The 15,582-nt window shown below is 48.0% G+C and overlaps 1 protein-coding gene across 2 annotated transcripts in view; it reads right to left on the reverse strand.

The window, feature by feature from the left end:
- NUP54 (nucleoporin 54) overlaps window positions 1–15,582 on the reverse strand; it is a 768,463-nt gene that overhangs the window by 634,610 nt on the left and 118,271 nt on the right. The window contains exons 1-2 of one of the 2 annotated variants that reach the window (XM_069626314.1): window positions 15,443–15,533; window positions 15,006–15,125 (exon numbers count right to left, since the gene is read on the reverse strand). In XM_069626314.1, coding sequence (XP_069482415.1) covers window positions 15,006–15,045 — 40 coding nt within the window. In that variant the 5' untranslated portion in view covers window positions 15,046–15,125; window positions 15,443–15,533. Of the gene's footprint in view, window positions 1–15,005; window positions 15,126–15,442; window positions 15,534–15,582 lie in introns of those variants that run through there. The other variant, XM_069626313.1, reaches the window with a different exon arrangement.

Here is a 15,582-nt window from a genome sequence, read left to right on the forward strand (position 1 = left end):
TGAAGAGACACAGATGCACACTAGTAGACACAAGCCCTATCCCTTGGACCAGATCTCATATCACTTACCTAGGGTTGCAGATACCCAACAAAATCGAGCATGTATACAAAGCCAACTTCCCGCAACTATTCAGGGACCTGCAGAACGACCTGGAACACCGGCATAAACAAGAGGTATCATGGCTAGGTAGAATTACGGCCCTGAAAATGAATCTGGTCCCAAGATTAATCTACTAAAGCCTCGCCCTTGCAGTCACTATCACTGAGCAAGAGCTACAAAAACGACAAAAAGGGCTGCTGAAATACATATGGGGCAGGAAAAAACCACGACTAGCCAAGAGAGCCATGCTTAGGGGCACGGCAGAGGGAGCACTGGGGGGTGCCGGACGTCTCCAGGTACTGTTTGTTTGTTTGTTTGTTTGTTTAATCATTTATAATGTGCACCAGACCCGGGGGTATCGGGGCGCAGCAAATAAAGTATATACGAGGCTTAGAAGTTACACAAAATGAGCATAGGTAGTACACGTACAGAATAGGAATTGGTCAATAAATACATTGGAGAAAATATACAGAATGGTACAAGCATATAGATCACACACAATTGGGCTTTAACAATCAGTAGACTTCAGCCAGTTGATGTATCTTAGTCTGCAATTCAGAAAGGGTTGATCTTCTCTAATTGGGGGGGGAGGGGCAGGGAGTTCCAGAGTTCGGACGCTTTGACAGGGAAGCTGCAGCCCCCAACATTAGAGAGCTTAAATCTGACCATGGTAAGGCAATTGGTGTTGACTAGTCTCGTGGGTCTGATGGATGTTCTCCTGTGAAATTTGTCTGTAAGATAGCTGGGGGCAGCGTTGTTTAGAGCTTCATGGGTAAGGGATGCAGTATTTAGCTGGATTTTATTAATGGTTGAGAGCCAATTATTTTGACGCCTAATCTCAGATATGAGTGATCTACTGGGCACGCTGAGGGCCGCTCTTAAGGCATTGTTTTGGAGGATTTGTATCCTCTGGATGATCGATTTGTTGGCACTAATGTATAGGGCGTTACAATAGTCCAGCTTAGAGAGTATAAGGGCTCTGGCTAGGATAATGCAACTGCCATCAGAGAGAAACGGTTTGCCGGTTCTAATGAGCTTACAAGTTTAAGCAGTGGCCGAGGCCATGGCTTTCACTTGTTTGGTGAAGGAGAGAGTGGAATCGAGGTAGAAACCAAGGGTCTTTACCTCCTTGGCCACTGTCTTGCAGCACAACTCTCACAAGCATTCGCTTGGCAGGTAACCACCAACCAGCCCCGGTGGAAGCAAATAAGAGGCATGGAGTTCATAGCCACTTGCATCCCTGCCACACATTGCAATACCTCGGGGCCCGGGCTTCGGCCCATTAACATCCACTAAAAACACAGTCAAGTGCTGGAGCACGGCGGTGCAGAGATGGGCGATCAGGGGCTCACTGGGACCACTGAGCCCGGTATGGGACAACCCTGACTTCCTTCACCCCCGGGACTGTCCCGGCGGGTTCCAGTAGATGGCAGGAGGAGGGCCTAAACCAAATCATGTATTTCTTCACCAATGGGGCCCCATTAACATTTGAGGAAAGCAAGGCTGAATTTCAGCTCCCAGAAACTGAAAGATTTCGATATGCCCAGCTAAAGCACTGGATGACACAAAACAAGACAAAAACACACAGAGGCAGGGATCTCACTGCGGTAGAACATACCCTAACACCAGCAGCCCCAAGAGGGAAAATCTCACTCCTTTACAGACTCCTAGATAAAGCTGATCTTACCAAGAAGGAGCACTACATGCTTAGTTGGGAAAGGGCCCTCGACGTGAGCGAGGGCTGGAAGACCGGGGCTGCATCTGGGCCTGCATGAATAAGAGCTCGAATGCATCACAAATAAGGAGGGGGCAGTGAAGGTATGTTACAGACGGTATATCACCTCAGAAACTCTAAACAAAAGTAACCCAGCACTATCATTACAAAGTTGGAGGGGCTATCAAACAACAGGCTCACTATTTCATCTCTTATGGTTATGTTCGAAGTCAAACCGATTCTGGAGCGAGGTCTTAGTCCCATGATTAGGCGGATCTGCTCTGACAATACCATGAGATCCGGGAATCGTACTATAGGGGGACACAGGTGATGGGGCATTCCCACTGTCAGGGCACCTGGCGGACCTAATTACACACCTGGTCACAGCAGCCAAGATCACGTAGCCCGACTATGGAAACAATCTAAGGGTCCAGTGCTCGCTATGTGGTGAACGAAATGCTTGGACACAGCAGAGGCGGTAAAAATAACAGCCACTCGTGCAGGAAATATGGGGAAGTTCTACAGCACCTGGTCCCCCTTCCTAGATTATGCTGAACAATTCCCGGAATGGCCCGCCAGCTCCCCGCGCTTCAGTGGTGCACAAACTCTTGACCCCAACCATTTCGCCTCCTGCAGCACTCCCACTCCGAAGGAAAAGGTCTGTGAGCCTCACATGCAGAAGGCGACCCCCAGGACTCACCAGCGGGCCGCTATTCCCACTGTCACACCAAACCCTGAACTAGTCACTACAACCTGTCAACAGCAGCTTACCACCGATAACTGTCATCGAAAGGTCATGAACAATCTTTCTGGGTACAACGCTGTCCCCCCTATGTTGCACTGTCCCAATGTGTTTCGTTATGCTTCCCTGTAACTTTCCCCCCTTTGGTTTTGTTTTATTCTGTTGTATTTGCTGAATTTAACCTGCACTAAAAACATAATAAAATGACATTTTGAAGAAAAAAAAAAGAGGCGGCTAATGGGCCTGGTGGTAAGGGAACTGACCAAAAAAGGAATCCGCTACAAATGGACATTCCACTTTGGACTGGTTTTCGAGTGGGAAGGATCCCAAAAAACACATTACCTCAGGGCAAGAGGGAGAGGACCTGGTACAACTGGAATCGAGCCAAAGCCACCAGGAGGATCGCACCCCCCGGGCACATACCCGTCTCAGGCCCCACCAATGGGAATGGACAGCAGTGGGAAAATAACGGAGGAGAAGAACCGTACTGTGTGGCCCACGGTCCAAGTCAAGTGGAGAGAGCAGAATAGATGGGTAACAATTTTAGAGGTGAAGGGATGTTAGGGTCAAATTCAAAGGAGTGGTGAGCAGTGAAGGCTTGTAATGGGCTGCAGGAGCATCAGAGGACGTTCCATCTTGGTTTCGGTTAGGGCATTGGCACCCGATGGGAAAGGGAGGGGGATGAGGGAGGGCGAGGTGTAAGGGAGAGGGGAGGTGGGAACCATCCCCAGGTTGGGGGGGAGGGAGGCAGAAGGGGGACGGGCACAGGTTAGAGGTGTAAGGGGTCATGTAGGGCCCGAGGAGAAGAAGGAACTAAAGGGGAGCGGAGGAGTAAAATAAGGCAAGAATGGAGCCGACAGGGGAAAGGTAAAGGGAAGGTCGTGGCAGTGGCAATATGGGGGAGGTGGAACACTTAAGAGGATAAACATTCAAGTGGTCCACACATAATGTGAGAGGGCTTAACTCCTCTCTCAAAAGGGAAAAATGAAGGCTGATCACTAAGAAACACACCCCCGACTTGTTGGCAATTCGGGAGACCCATCATCAGAAGAAAGACCAAGCACGATTCAAATTGCAGGGCTACTAAAGTGTCTATCAATCCTCTAACTCCACGAAGAGATTCAGAGTAGCACTAGCCATTCCGGATGGGGTGGATTTTAGAATGAAAAACTCCATAGCAGACAAAGATGGCCACTATATTATGGTAGTGGGGGAATATACGGGGACTATGTACACATTGGGATCCATCTATGCCCCAAATGTGGGACAAGAGGGGTTTCTGAGAGATCTACTGGGTGGTTTGTAAGGGTTTGTACAGGGCAGTATGGTACTAATGGGTGACTTCAACATGGCATGGTCCTGGGAACTAGACAGGAGTAAAGGGGGGGATGCATACGGAGGGGTGGTGGCCTCGACCTCACTGAGGAACAGGTTTGCAGCCCTTGGTTTAAGGGATGTCTGGAGGGCGGTGCAGGGGAATAAGGAAGGATTTACCTTCTTCTCTAGCATCCACAGGACACAGCCCCCCTCCTAGGAGCAGTTTCAGGGATTGAGGTGGGCCCCCTAGGCATAGCTGACCACAAGGTGGTCACAATGGTTTTGTAATTGCCAGGGCGTAGACCAGGACTGTGGGGCTGGACACTGCCGGGGGAGCTTCTGTGGAAACCGGCGGTTAGGGGGAACTGGAGGAGATGATTAAAGAGTTCTTTGCCATCAATAAGGTTTCAGATAAGGCGGAAAGTGTTCTTTGGGGCGCATTCAAAGCCATGACCAGGGGGGTACTAATTGCATTGACGGCACAAAGGGATAGAAAATTGAAGGTCTTGGAAGCCCAGTCAGAGGCTGATGTCAAGGCAAGCATGGTACAGACCACAGATGCCACATCTAGGAAAACAGCGGGGGAACATCGTCAGGCAGTAGGCCAACTCAACTTATTGAGAACAAAGAAAGCGGAAAGGTCACTACTGTCTGCACGACAAAGATTCTATGCCAAGGCTAACAAGGCTGACAGCGTTCTAGCACGGCTTCTTAAAGAGGCATCCGGCAAAAATATTCCAGCCGGTTTATAGTGAATGGCATATTTATGAATGCCATTATGTCGACGCAATATTGGCGAAAACTTTTTTTAGCATTTTTTTTATTTTTTATTTTATGTTTAAAATGGGGAGGTTCCACCCACAAACCCCTGTTTTTTAACACTTTTTTTAACTTGCCAAACAAACAAAAAAAACATATAAAATAAAAAAATGTTTTCCACATAATGTTGTTTCGAAAATATGTATTCGAAAATATGACCGGATACCATTGCAGCCATTATAGATGAGCAAGGGCTTCATCATACTCGTACAGAAAAGATTCAGGAGTGCTTTTCAGACTTCTATAAGGACCTCTACACGTCCCAGAATCTGCCGGAAAGCACCCAGGTGGACCTCCTGGAGAGGATCCGCCTTCCCAAGGTAGTAGAGGAAGTAAGCGAACAACTAGGGCAGGAGATTGTGGAGGACGAGGTCCAGAGGATTATAAGGGACCTCCGCCCCAGTCAGGTTTTGTTCAGGGCCGGCAATCCTTCGACAACATAAGGAGGGTGGCACACCTGGTGGAAAAAGTGAATAAGTCCTCCACCCCGGCGGTCCTGTTGTCTCTTGATGGAGAAAAGGCCTTTGATCGGGTGGAATGGCCCTTTTTGTTCAGGGTGGTGGAAAAGACGGGCCTGGGAGGGAATTTTTTGAGAATGGTCCAGACAAATTAGGTTTCACCAATGGCACGTCTACTGATCAATGGTTCAATGTCCAAAAGTATTCAATTGAGTAGGGGGACAAAACAGGGGTGTCCTCTCTCCCCACTCCTGTACTCCATATATTTAGATCCACTGCTGGAATTAATTAGGGGGGGCAAAAGGAGTCAGTGGGATCCCATTTGGAGGTACACAACATAAAGTAGCAGCGTTTGCAGATGACATGCTCTTGACGATAGCAACCCCGGGGTAATCTTTGTAGGAAGTATGGAAATTGTTTAGGAGTTTGGGGCAGCCTCAGGCCTCAAAATTAACTTAGAAGAAAAGACGTGTATTGCTACGCGCTAACCCTCAGTGCACTCCAAGGGGAGAAAGCTCCCAATTGTATTAGTATAGCCGGTTGGCAGACTCTAGGATAAACCCTGCCACCTGCAGTACTCGATCTGTGGGTAGTGTTATTGCTTGATTTCTTTATGGGGAGTTAGTGTACTTCAGTCTGCGTAAGGAAATGTCCAAACCCAGACTTTGTAATAGTTTTACTGAATGCTACTCTGTATAGGCGTTATCTATCTTTAAATTCAAAACTTTAAAGTTTCTCTATTCAACACATTTTTACTCAATGTTTTTAAAGAAACAGGTCAGTGACACAAACTTTTTATCATGGAAAAAATAATGCCCTCTAGGGGTCGTTTTTAATCAATTGAAACACCAAGTTATTGTGGATGTTTTCAAACAAAGAGAAAGTACATTAGCGTCATGCAATTATCATTCCAGAAATTCAATTGTGAAATAGAAAGGATAATTCTTTCTTAAAACATAACATAAAGCAACTGAGTTTTTCTTTGCACACTTGTATGTTCACATTGTCCCCTTTTGGTTGTCGTAAGTACCAAAACACAAACAAAAGTTTTTCTTGGTTGAACGTCACCAATCCCAAATAGCACCAATTTTTTACTGTGTTGCCAACGCGTTTCGTACCCTATAAAGGTCTATCCTCAAGGCATGTGATACTATTGGTTCCCAAATGTAGATATATCCGCACCTTCAATCCCTAAGGTGAAATGCAGAACAATTCCAGCTATTAATACTGTTTTCAAACTCAACTACAATGATTAAAATTTAGGTAATTACACACAACCCACCTCGTATTCAAACTGATGGGATCTCTACTTCCAGTCTTAAGGCACACCCTTGTAACAGGACGTGGCTACGCACGTGCACCCCTATGTGCGGTAGATTCCACCTTACGCACGCCCCCTCAGAAACAAATTTCTAAAGTCAAGGCAGAGAAAGGTATTGATTAGTTGCTGTTTAGGGAAATTCTAGGCACCTAAGTACGATCCTGTGTAATTTGTATCCACAGTTTAATAGTTACGTCTGTTGAAGACCAAAGTCTTACAGCTAACCGTCCTTCATGGAGAAATAGCACATATACAGTGGGTCCAGACATTAAACAACCCTTATGCATTCCCCTACGTGGTGATGTCTCATGAATAAATATCTGAGGCTAAGTCAACCCTAAATGATGGTGGCTAATAAATAAATACCTGAGGTTAAGTCAACCCTTACGTGGCCCACATGCCTGTGAGGTCATGATACATTAGTCACTGCAGCTGTAGCTGCTCTTCTCATATTCGGTCCACGGGTTGCAGGGTTAGTGCGGCCCGTATGGCGCGATAAACACGCTGCTCTTACCTCTTTGTGGGAAACAAATCCAGTATGAGAAACTCCTGGCGTCCGGCATGAGAGTAGTAAACTCTCGCCCGGATGTTGTGGTTATAAAGCAGTCACTATTAGTCGTGCATGCGCAGGACGGGCAGCGCGGGCCGTGTGATCGGGCCGGTACTCCCCAGCGCCTGCTCGGTCCCCATGTACCCCAGACACAGCCAATACGTATTGGAACAGTAACCCAATAGATCAATAACTCAAAGCCTCTGTGTAACCATCAGTAAATCACATCCTGTCTGTATTAACTTAAACAAATCAGAAATTCTAAACCTTAAGGTCGAAGGGAAAGGAGATGGCAGGGTTGAAGGAATCATCACCATTTATTTGGAACCCAAAAGGGATCAAATATTTAGGAATTAAAATAACCCTGACCTTAGCAGTATGGTACACAGCAAACTACCCATCTAGGCTGTCAACAATCCAGGCAGATCTCTTAAAATGAATGTGCTTAAGATCTCCTGGATGGTGACGCTCCCTCAACTGCTTTACCTATTTCAGGCATTTCCGTTTACGGTGCCGAATAAATTATTTTGCAACCTCGGGAAAGCAACTGGCAACTTTATATGGGAGGGGAAGTGTCAGTCGAGCATTACTGTCGTCCACAAGAGGGGAAGGTGGGATGGGACTTCCTAACTTTAGGTTCTACTATGAGGCGTCCCAACTGCGTATCATACAGGAATGGTTTACGGGGAAAGGGGGGACCCAGTTGGTCACAATGGACGATGCGGTGGTGAGGCAAGATCTGGAAGCAGTCCTGTGGCTGCAACGACAACACAGACCAAAACATATGTCCCTGAGCTCTATCACAAGCCTGGTGGCGAAAACGTGGGACAAATTGATAAGGAAGCATGGAATCACGACATTTCCCTACCTATTCACCCCAATATTCAACAACCCTGACTTTACAGCGGGCACAGAAGCAGGTGCATTTGGGAAATGGTGGGAGGGGGGATGTAGGAAAGTGAGAGATATGTTCTAGGGATCCACCATTAGACCCTTCATGGACTGCAAACAGTGCTGCTTTGAGGTGGTAGAAATTGAAAGGCATAGTTACTTTCCGTTACGGCATTGCCCTCATTCCATTGTGCAAAGAATCCTGCAACAAGGCTGCTCCGGAGGCTGGGTCTCCCTCACCCTACACAGGTAAGCCCCCCTTGGGCTTTCATGGGGCCATAATACACTGCCTTGCGCAATTGTCGCACAAGAAAAAAAATGAGAAAAAATAAAATGTTTGTATTTCATGCAAAGAAAAAAAAAGGAAAATCTTGAATAGTGTGTGCTTCCTTGATTGCTGGCGCCACGTTTTAGGGCACTTTGTGCTATTTTGGCAGCATTGTCTGCCATTCCAAGATGACTCTCCCCTTTGTCTAGGCACTGGAGTGCCTGGCCTTCTGGGTGGAAGGCTGTGATTGGGCCCCTCTCCTGCTCAGGCCCAATCAACAAGCCGTCTCCCAAGGCCCCACTTCTAAGGCTCCTCTCTGTGCCTGTCTAGGCTTAGATGGGCGTTGTGGGCCCCTTTACATTTCTACAACCCATCAATATGCATCTCGAGATCTGGTATCTCATCCAGGCGGCCTTGGGCTATAGGAAACCCCCCTCAGCTATCACGTAAGTGTTGTCTGTTGCTCTATTGCCTGGGGCTTCCTCCGGTCTCCTGACAATCTCTCTAATCTATCCCATAAGGCACCTCATCTTTTTACCAAGTACCAGGCCATAACACTTTTCCTCCTTCCTGGACCTACACTTCCACTGCCTACACCCCTGTACTGCTGTGCTGCTAGACCTGTTGACCTGAAAAATTTGAATTCTGCTGTTCTCACATCTTGCATGTTTTGCTGCTGTTTCAAAAATCGTTTATAAGTGTGTTCACATCCTGCTTTTCATGGGACTGTGCTGACTGGTTATCCCTTCTGCCCTCTGTTCTGGTCTGTTATATGTTCCCTCACCCTCTTCATTTCCCATTGTTTCTTCCCTTATCCTGTTTGAGTCTCCTGGTGCGCTTGCTCCCTCCTTGCCTATCTCCTCGCACGCACCTCAACTGCTCTTCCTGGTTAAGTGTACCACACTCTGTGCCCCTTACTATGGCGCTTTCTATCTCCCCCATCTTCTCTAACTGCTTCTCCATCTCATATCTTTCACCTGTCAATAAGTCTGGAAGGCATACTGGCCTCCAACCAGGCCTTCATATCACTGACACCTACATCAGTGCTTCCGCCAGAGAGATTCTCACCAAAATCCTCTTTGTCTTTCCTTCTCCCGACCTATGGACACTCCATACGCCGCTCTGCTCTCTCCTTACTCTTTCTCACACATGAATGGTGGCACCAGTTATAGGTTAAAGTTTCGACTCAAAAGGGTCGAATGACAAAAGGGTCGAGTAAATTCGACCGAAAAAAAGGATTGAATTTTTTGGTTTTGTTTTTTATGCCCCCCCCCCCAAACCCCTGTTTTTGGTGTAAAAACACCCTTTTTAAGCTAAAATAGAGCAAAAAAATATATATACATTTGAAAATAAATTTCAATCATTTTGTTTTCGGTCGCATGCACTCTCACCTTTGGCATCCTGTGAGGCCCTTCTTGCATCCTTTTCCACCTCCAGGGTCATCATAAATGTCTATCGAAATGGTACCATCGCCGTACAAGGGCCTCAACTCAAATTCTTCGGTAGGCTCCTTCCTCAGCTTATCAAATTTCCTCTTTCCTCCTCACGTGCTCCCTTGCCAACTATACCCACTTTGGCTACCTTGCCTCCTTACAACCTCCCCACCTCCCTCACAACTCCCCCTTGTCACTTTCAACTGTACAAGCTCCATTGCCTGCTTGCACTGCACGGACAATGTCATCAGCCTCGTCCACCCTGCTGCCCTGACCACCCACTGCCGCCGCATCTGGAGCTCCCTTGCCTCCTGCGGCCCCTCCCACATTGGCTCCTTTGCCATCTTCCACTATCCTGGCTCCCTTGCATGCACCATCCTCACTGAAACCGTTGTCATCCCTGCCTCCTCTGCTTCCTCCTACCTCTATCTCTCAGGCACTCTTGCCACTTATGGGGATACCTCTGTCCCCTGCACCCCTTGTAAGTCCTTTAAAATGTGCAACCTGCTCCATGCTGCCACACTAAACGCTGCTCTGCTGTCAAGCACTCCTCTGACATCTGCCACCTCCTTGATGTTCTTGCTCTTACTGAGACATGGTTTATGGACAGCTCTGTCACGAGTTTTGACACACTTCTCCCTGAAGGCTATAAGATCCCCTCCGTGCCCAGGCCCAGCAGGCCAGCAGGTGGAGTAGCCTTGATCTTCACTGAGTGGATCCCTGTTTCCATTATTCCCACTCAAGTCTACTCCGCCTTTGAATGCCTGGTCTGCAGGCTCTCTCGCTTGCCTGTCGCCTCTCGTACACTGGCCACCTTCAATCGGCCGCCAGAATGGGCAGACCTGGCCTCTTCTCTCCTCTCCTCCTCTTCCCAATACCTCCTGCTGGGGGATCTTAACATCCATCTTGACTCTCCGGACTCTTCAGGACCTTTCCACAACCTGTGTGACTCCCTTTCTCTTTCCATTCTACCCTCTGGTCCAACGCACACTGCTGCCCACACCTTGGATGCTCTCATCTCCACTGACATCCCACTCTATTCCTCTCACTACCCCACTCTCATGGACTGATCATTCTCTTCTCTCTTTTCATTTGAAGCTTTCTTCTCCTTTAGCAATGGCACACCCTACACCACCTCCTACCTTCAATGTCATTCGACCCATGAAAAGAGTTTCAGTGGCTGCCTTTGCCTCCACCTACTCTCCTCCTCCTGCAGCTGACTCCCACCCTGATACAGCCCTCTCTAACTTTCATTGTTCCATCTCCAACACTCTTGACATTCTTGCCCCGGTCATGAGAGCCCGACTGAAGCCTGCCAAAAGGTGCAACTCTTGTTGAGACTCTGATCTGCCTGCCCTTAAACGCAAGTCCAGAGCAGTAGAATGGAAATGGGGATCTTCAGGTGCACCCTCTGACAAACTGGCCGGCCGCCTACTTCAAAGGCAATATAGACTTTGCATCCACTCCAAGAAAAGAGTCTATATTCAAGCCTGCATCTCCGTGGCATCTAACAACATGGCCAAACTTTTCAAAGTCTGCAAGGACCTGGCCAACCCTACTGCAGCCGCCTTCTCTACTGCACCCACCCAAGCCCTGCTCGGCCCTAGCCAGACATGTCACCACCAAAACACAGGACATCCTGTCCTCTCTCTCTTCGCTCCCCCTCCTGCACCAACATCTCTTGGGCCCCCTTTGGCTGCCCTCACCCCTCCCCTTCTTCTCTCCTCCCTCTCCCCGGTCATACCTGATGATGTCTCTAGACAAGTCTGATCTATGAAAGCCTCTTCCAAACGGGTGGACCCTTGCCCCTCCAAAACCATCAAGGACAATATTGATACTCTCGCTCCAGCCGACCTCTGCAACATCTCTTTCGCCACTGGAGTTTTCTTCTCTACTCTCAAGCGTCTCTTGTGCACCCTCTGCTCACAAAACCCTCGCCGACCCATCTATTCCAACAAATTATCGCCCAAACTCCATCACCCCTTTCCTGGGAAAACTCCTGGAGAAGCTGGCTTTCACTCAACTTACCCTCCACGCTGAATCTGTTGGTTGTCTCCATGACCATCAGTCTGGCGTTAGAGCATCCAGAGGCACGGAAACAGCTCTTCTGAACACCCGTGAACTTGCTCTCAAATCTTGACTCTAACTCTCCCTCTGTCCTCATTCTCCTTGATCTCTCTTCGGCTTTCGATATGGTAAACCACAACATCCTGATCACCCGTCTCCATGATACCCTGGGCATCACAGATCAGGCCCTGGCGTGGCTCACCTCTTTTCTCTCTGACCAGCCCTCCCAGGTGGAATTGAGTACTTTCTCTGCCCTATTACTCTCTCTACTTGTGGTGTCCCCCATGCATCTAATCTACCCCCTGGTTTTTCAATATCTACATGACCCCCTTGGCCCACTGGATCTCTACCTTTACCTCTAACTTTCAGTGTTATGCAGATGACACGCAGCTCTCTTTCAGGACACCCTCAGCCTCCTCCTCCTCGCTCATCCCTGAGTTAGTCTATCCGCAATTCAGTCTTGGTGTTCTGATAACGATCTCTGCCTAAATGCCAGTAAGACAGAGATTGTCCTCATTGTGACCCCTGCTCCCGCTTTCTCACTTTCACACTGGCAGATCTCCCTTAGCCCAGCGCCCTCACCTGCCAAGGAGGCAAAAAATCTGGGGGTCATCTTCGACTCCACTCTCTCCTTCTCTTCTCACATCTCAGATATCTCCAAAAAGTCCTACCACCAACTGCACCTCCTCAGAGGTATTCTACCTTTTCTCAATTCCCCCAGAGGCTCACCACCTCAAGAGCCTTGGTACTCTCTAGGCTGGACTATTGCAACAGCCTCTTTCTCTATCTTCCTACTTCTATTCTCCGTCCGCTGCAACTCATCCAGAAGAGAACCGCAAGACTTATCCTTGGCCTCAGGCCCGGGGACCGCATCTCTCTGACGCTGACATCCCTCGACTGGCTTCCTGTGGCTGCAACAATCAAGTTCAAGACCCTCTGCATAATCCACAAGGCTTTCTGGGGCCGGGACCTGCACTATCTACAACGTTCTCTTCCTAAATACTCTCCCTCTAGAGCCCTCCGCTCGTCCTCCTCCAACTCTCTGCAGGTGAGCCGCTTTCACAAACTGAGATTTGTGGGTAGATTATCATCTGCAGGTGCCTCCCTCTGGAACAGCCTCCCTGCCTCTCTCCATCTTGAGCTGGAGCACCTTAAGTTCCAGAAACTCCGCAAGACCTTCCTCTTCTCTTCTCTTCCTCCTTCTTTCTACCTCGCCCCTGCTAACCCCCGTTCTTTTTCTCTCCACTCTCCTTCCTCCTTCTCCTCCCTAACTCTGTTCGTTTCTTTGCTGACTGGTTGCCTGGTTCACCTCCAGATCCTTACAGGTCCCAGGCTCCCCCGCCAGTCTTTTTGCACTTGCCTCCGGGCCACTGCACTATGTTCAGCATTACTGAACTTTCAGCTTACGCTCCATGAGCGGGGAAACCTCTCTGCACTCACCCATGGCCCTGCTGGACTGGACGCGTTTGTTGCCCCCAACCCCTCTTCCTCGCACCTCCATCTGTACACATGCATGAACTAAATGTACGAGGACTAGTAAGTTTGTCTGTCCTGTCCCCCCAATTTTCTGCCCCCCCTTCCCTAGCTTGGGTGCAACTGTAACACTTCATGCACTTGCACTAAGAGAAATGGCGTCAGGCCTAGTATGCTAGTTGTCTGTTTAGATCATTCTGAAACTTCAAGGCCTAAGAATGACTATAGTATTCCCTTGTTCCCTTCCCGCCTTGAAGTGCTTTGAAGCACTCCACCTGTGTATAAGCGCTGTATAAGTAAACAATTGCAATTGGCTTCAGAACCCCACGTTCAAGGCAGCGGCATCCCGTGATCTAACGCTGTTCAACATTCCTTGGGACACAGGATTGAACTAAGGGAATCATTTCCAACATGTTTAAACTCTTGGACAAGGCTATCCCCTGGGCGGTATGGCCCCACATGGGACACTGGGAAGGCGCGATGAGGAGGGAGCTCCCGAGGGAAGTATGGGAGAGATTATGGGAAAGAATTCCAAAAGTAGTTAAAGCAACCCAGCTGCAGGAGTGTTGGTACAAGCTGTTATATAGGTGGCATTACAACCCGGCTCCCCTGCAAATAATAGATCTGGGGCCCACACAGGAATGCTGGTGGGGGTGCAGAGGGGAAGGCACGTGGTCACACATTTGGTAGAGATGCCCCAAAGTCAAGCGTTATTGGAGGAACGTCCAGGAGGCCCAGGCCCAGGCATTTGGGGATAAGGAGATTGTTCCACCAGAGATGGCCTTGTTGGGGTGTGGGAATGAGGAGGGAGATAGTTGGGGGCGCAGGAAGGCGAGATGCTAACACTGGCTGCGATGTTGCTAATCAGACAGAGGTGGAAGGGGGGGGGCATTCCCACGCAACAAGACTGGCTTCGGAAAGTGTGGGACTTTGTAGCGCTAGAATGGGCAACTTACGCTATGAACAATACTTTGTCACGTTTCGCCAGAGACTGGGGGAGGTTCTAACCTTCTTTTTTTTAATTATAATTAAATGTTTTTATTTTAACATTAGCAAAGATAGTACATAAGTATACAGAAACAATATAACCAAAACAAAATGAACATGGAACTTTTTGAACCAAATATAACAACATTTATTGTACAGCCCCATTATCACATTGCATGCTGAAAAGAAAAAGAAAAAGAAAAGACTACAGAGTGCAATGGCGCCCCAGCGCCTCAAGTTGTTAGACTTAAGATAATGTGTTTAATTAATTCCTTGGCCCCTATAGGACTCATGAAACACAAGCCCAAGAGGGGGTGGGTGGGCTTCCGGGAAGGGAGGGAATGGGGTGTTATGTTAATGTTTATTACAAAAATAATAAAAAAGAAATTTAAAAAACAAAAAAGATGAGACCCGGAATACCAAGAATTAATGTAAGGACTAAACCAGAAGAGTGTCAGCTGTCCTGGGGGAGTGTGAGGGGGGGCAGAGGGGATGGAGGGGGAGGAGTTGTTGGGGCGGGGTTGTTTATGTGTGTTATCACCATAAATGCTAATACAAATAAATAAAAAAATAAAATAAAATTGTAAGCAGAGGACCTCACATCACATAAGGCTGTGTATGTTTTAAGTTTCCATTTAAAATCATGTTTGGATATTGAAAGTCCCCCCCCCCCAGCAGCTCAGCTCAAGACTGCTTGCTATGTTTGCAAGGTATGCACGGTGCTTTCACAACCAGCAGGAAGACCAGCTGTTCTCAGAGAGCAGGCATGTAACTTTACCCACGCCCAGAGAGCAGTCAACATATTGATAACCGAATGTAAATATCAGTGGTGACTATCCAATGTCAATACGTTCCCCTCGTCTTACCGGGGCATTGTGGTGGCAGCGTTGTGTTGGTCTTCCTCATCTTTGATGTATCTTCTTGCGTGTGAGAATACTGAGCAATTTCGATGGAGATTCGGGGAGCTGGAGGGATGACTTAAGACCCTGCAGAATAAAAAGCATATAAAGAACAATGGCAGCACATCGCAGTCAAACTCACTCTCCATTCGTAGGCTTCAAAGATTCTTTGTAATTTCGCTGCCTCTGACAAACAATTGCTCTTCAGCACTTTTTTTCATAGAGTACTGAAACCGTGTATTTCTCAGCACCACAAACAAAGGCAATGAAACTATGACTTGCTCCACAATAGCAATTAGAGCGTTCAGACACACGCTTCCAAACATTGTATGTGAGGAACAGTTTTAAAAGATGTAACATCACAAACTGTTGAGGCCACTCAACATGTCTTTCTTTGCCCCCACCCCTTTGGGTCCCAGGCAGTAGCCAGCAGGCAAACTGCTGCCTTTGTGCCGCACTCCTAGTATACCCCATCGCCTGCCGACTGTAAAGTGTGCGCTCTTCCTCTTCCTGTCGCTCTCGTGCAGCATTAAAATGGTCACCC

This window comes from Ambystoma mexicanum, chromosome 6p (genome assembly GCF_040938575.1).
Source record: "Ambystoma mexicanum isolate Mex_15411 chromosome 6p, UKY_AmexF1_1, whole genome shotgun sequence".
Lineage (NCBI taxonomy): Eukaryota > Metazoa > Chordata > Amphibia > Caudata > Ambystomatidae > Ambystoma > Ambystoma mexicanum.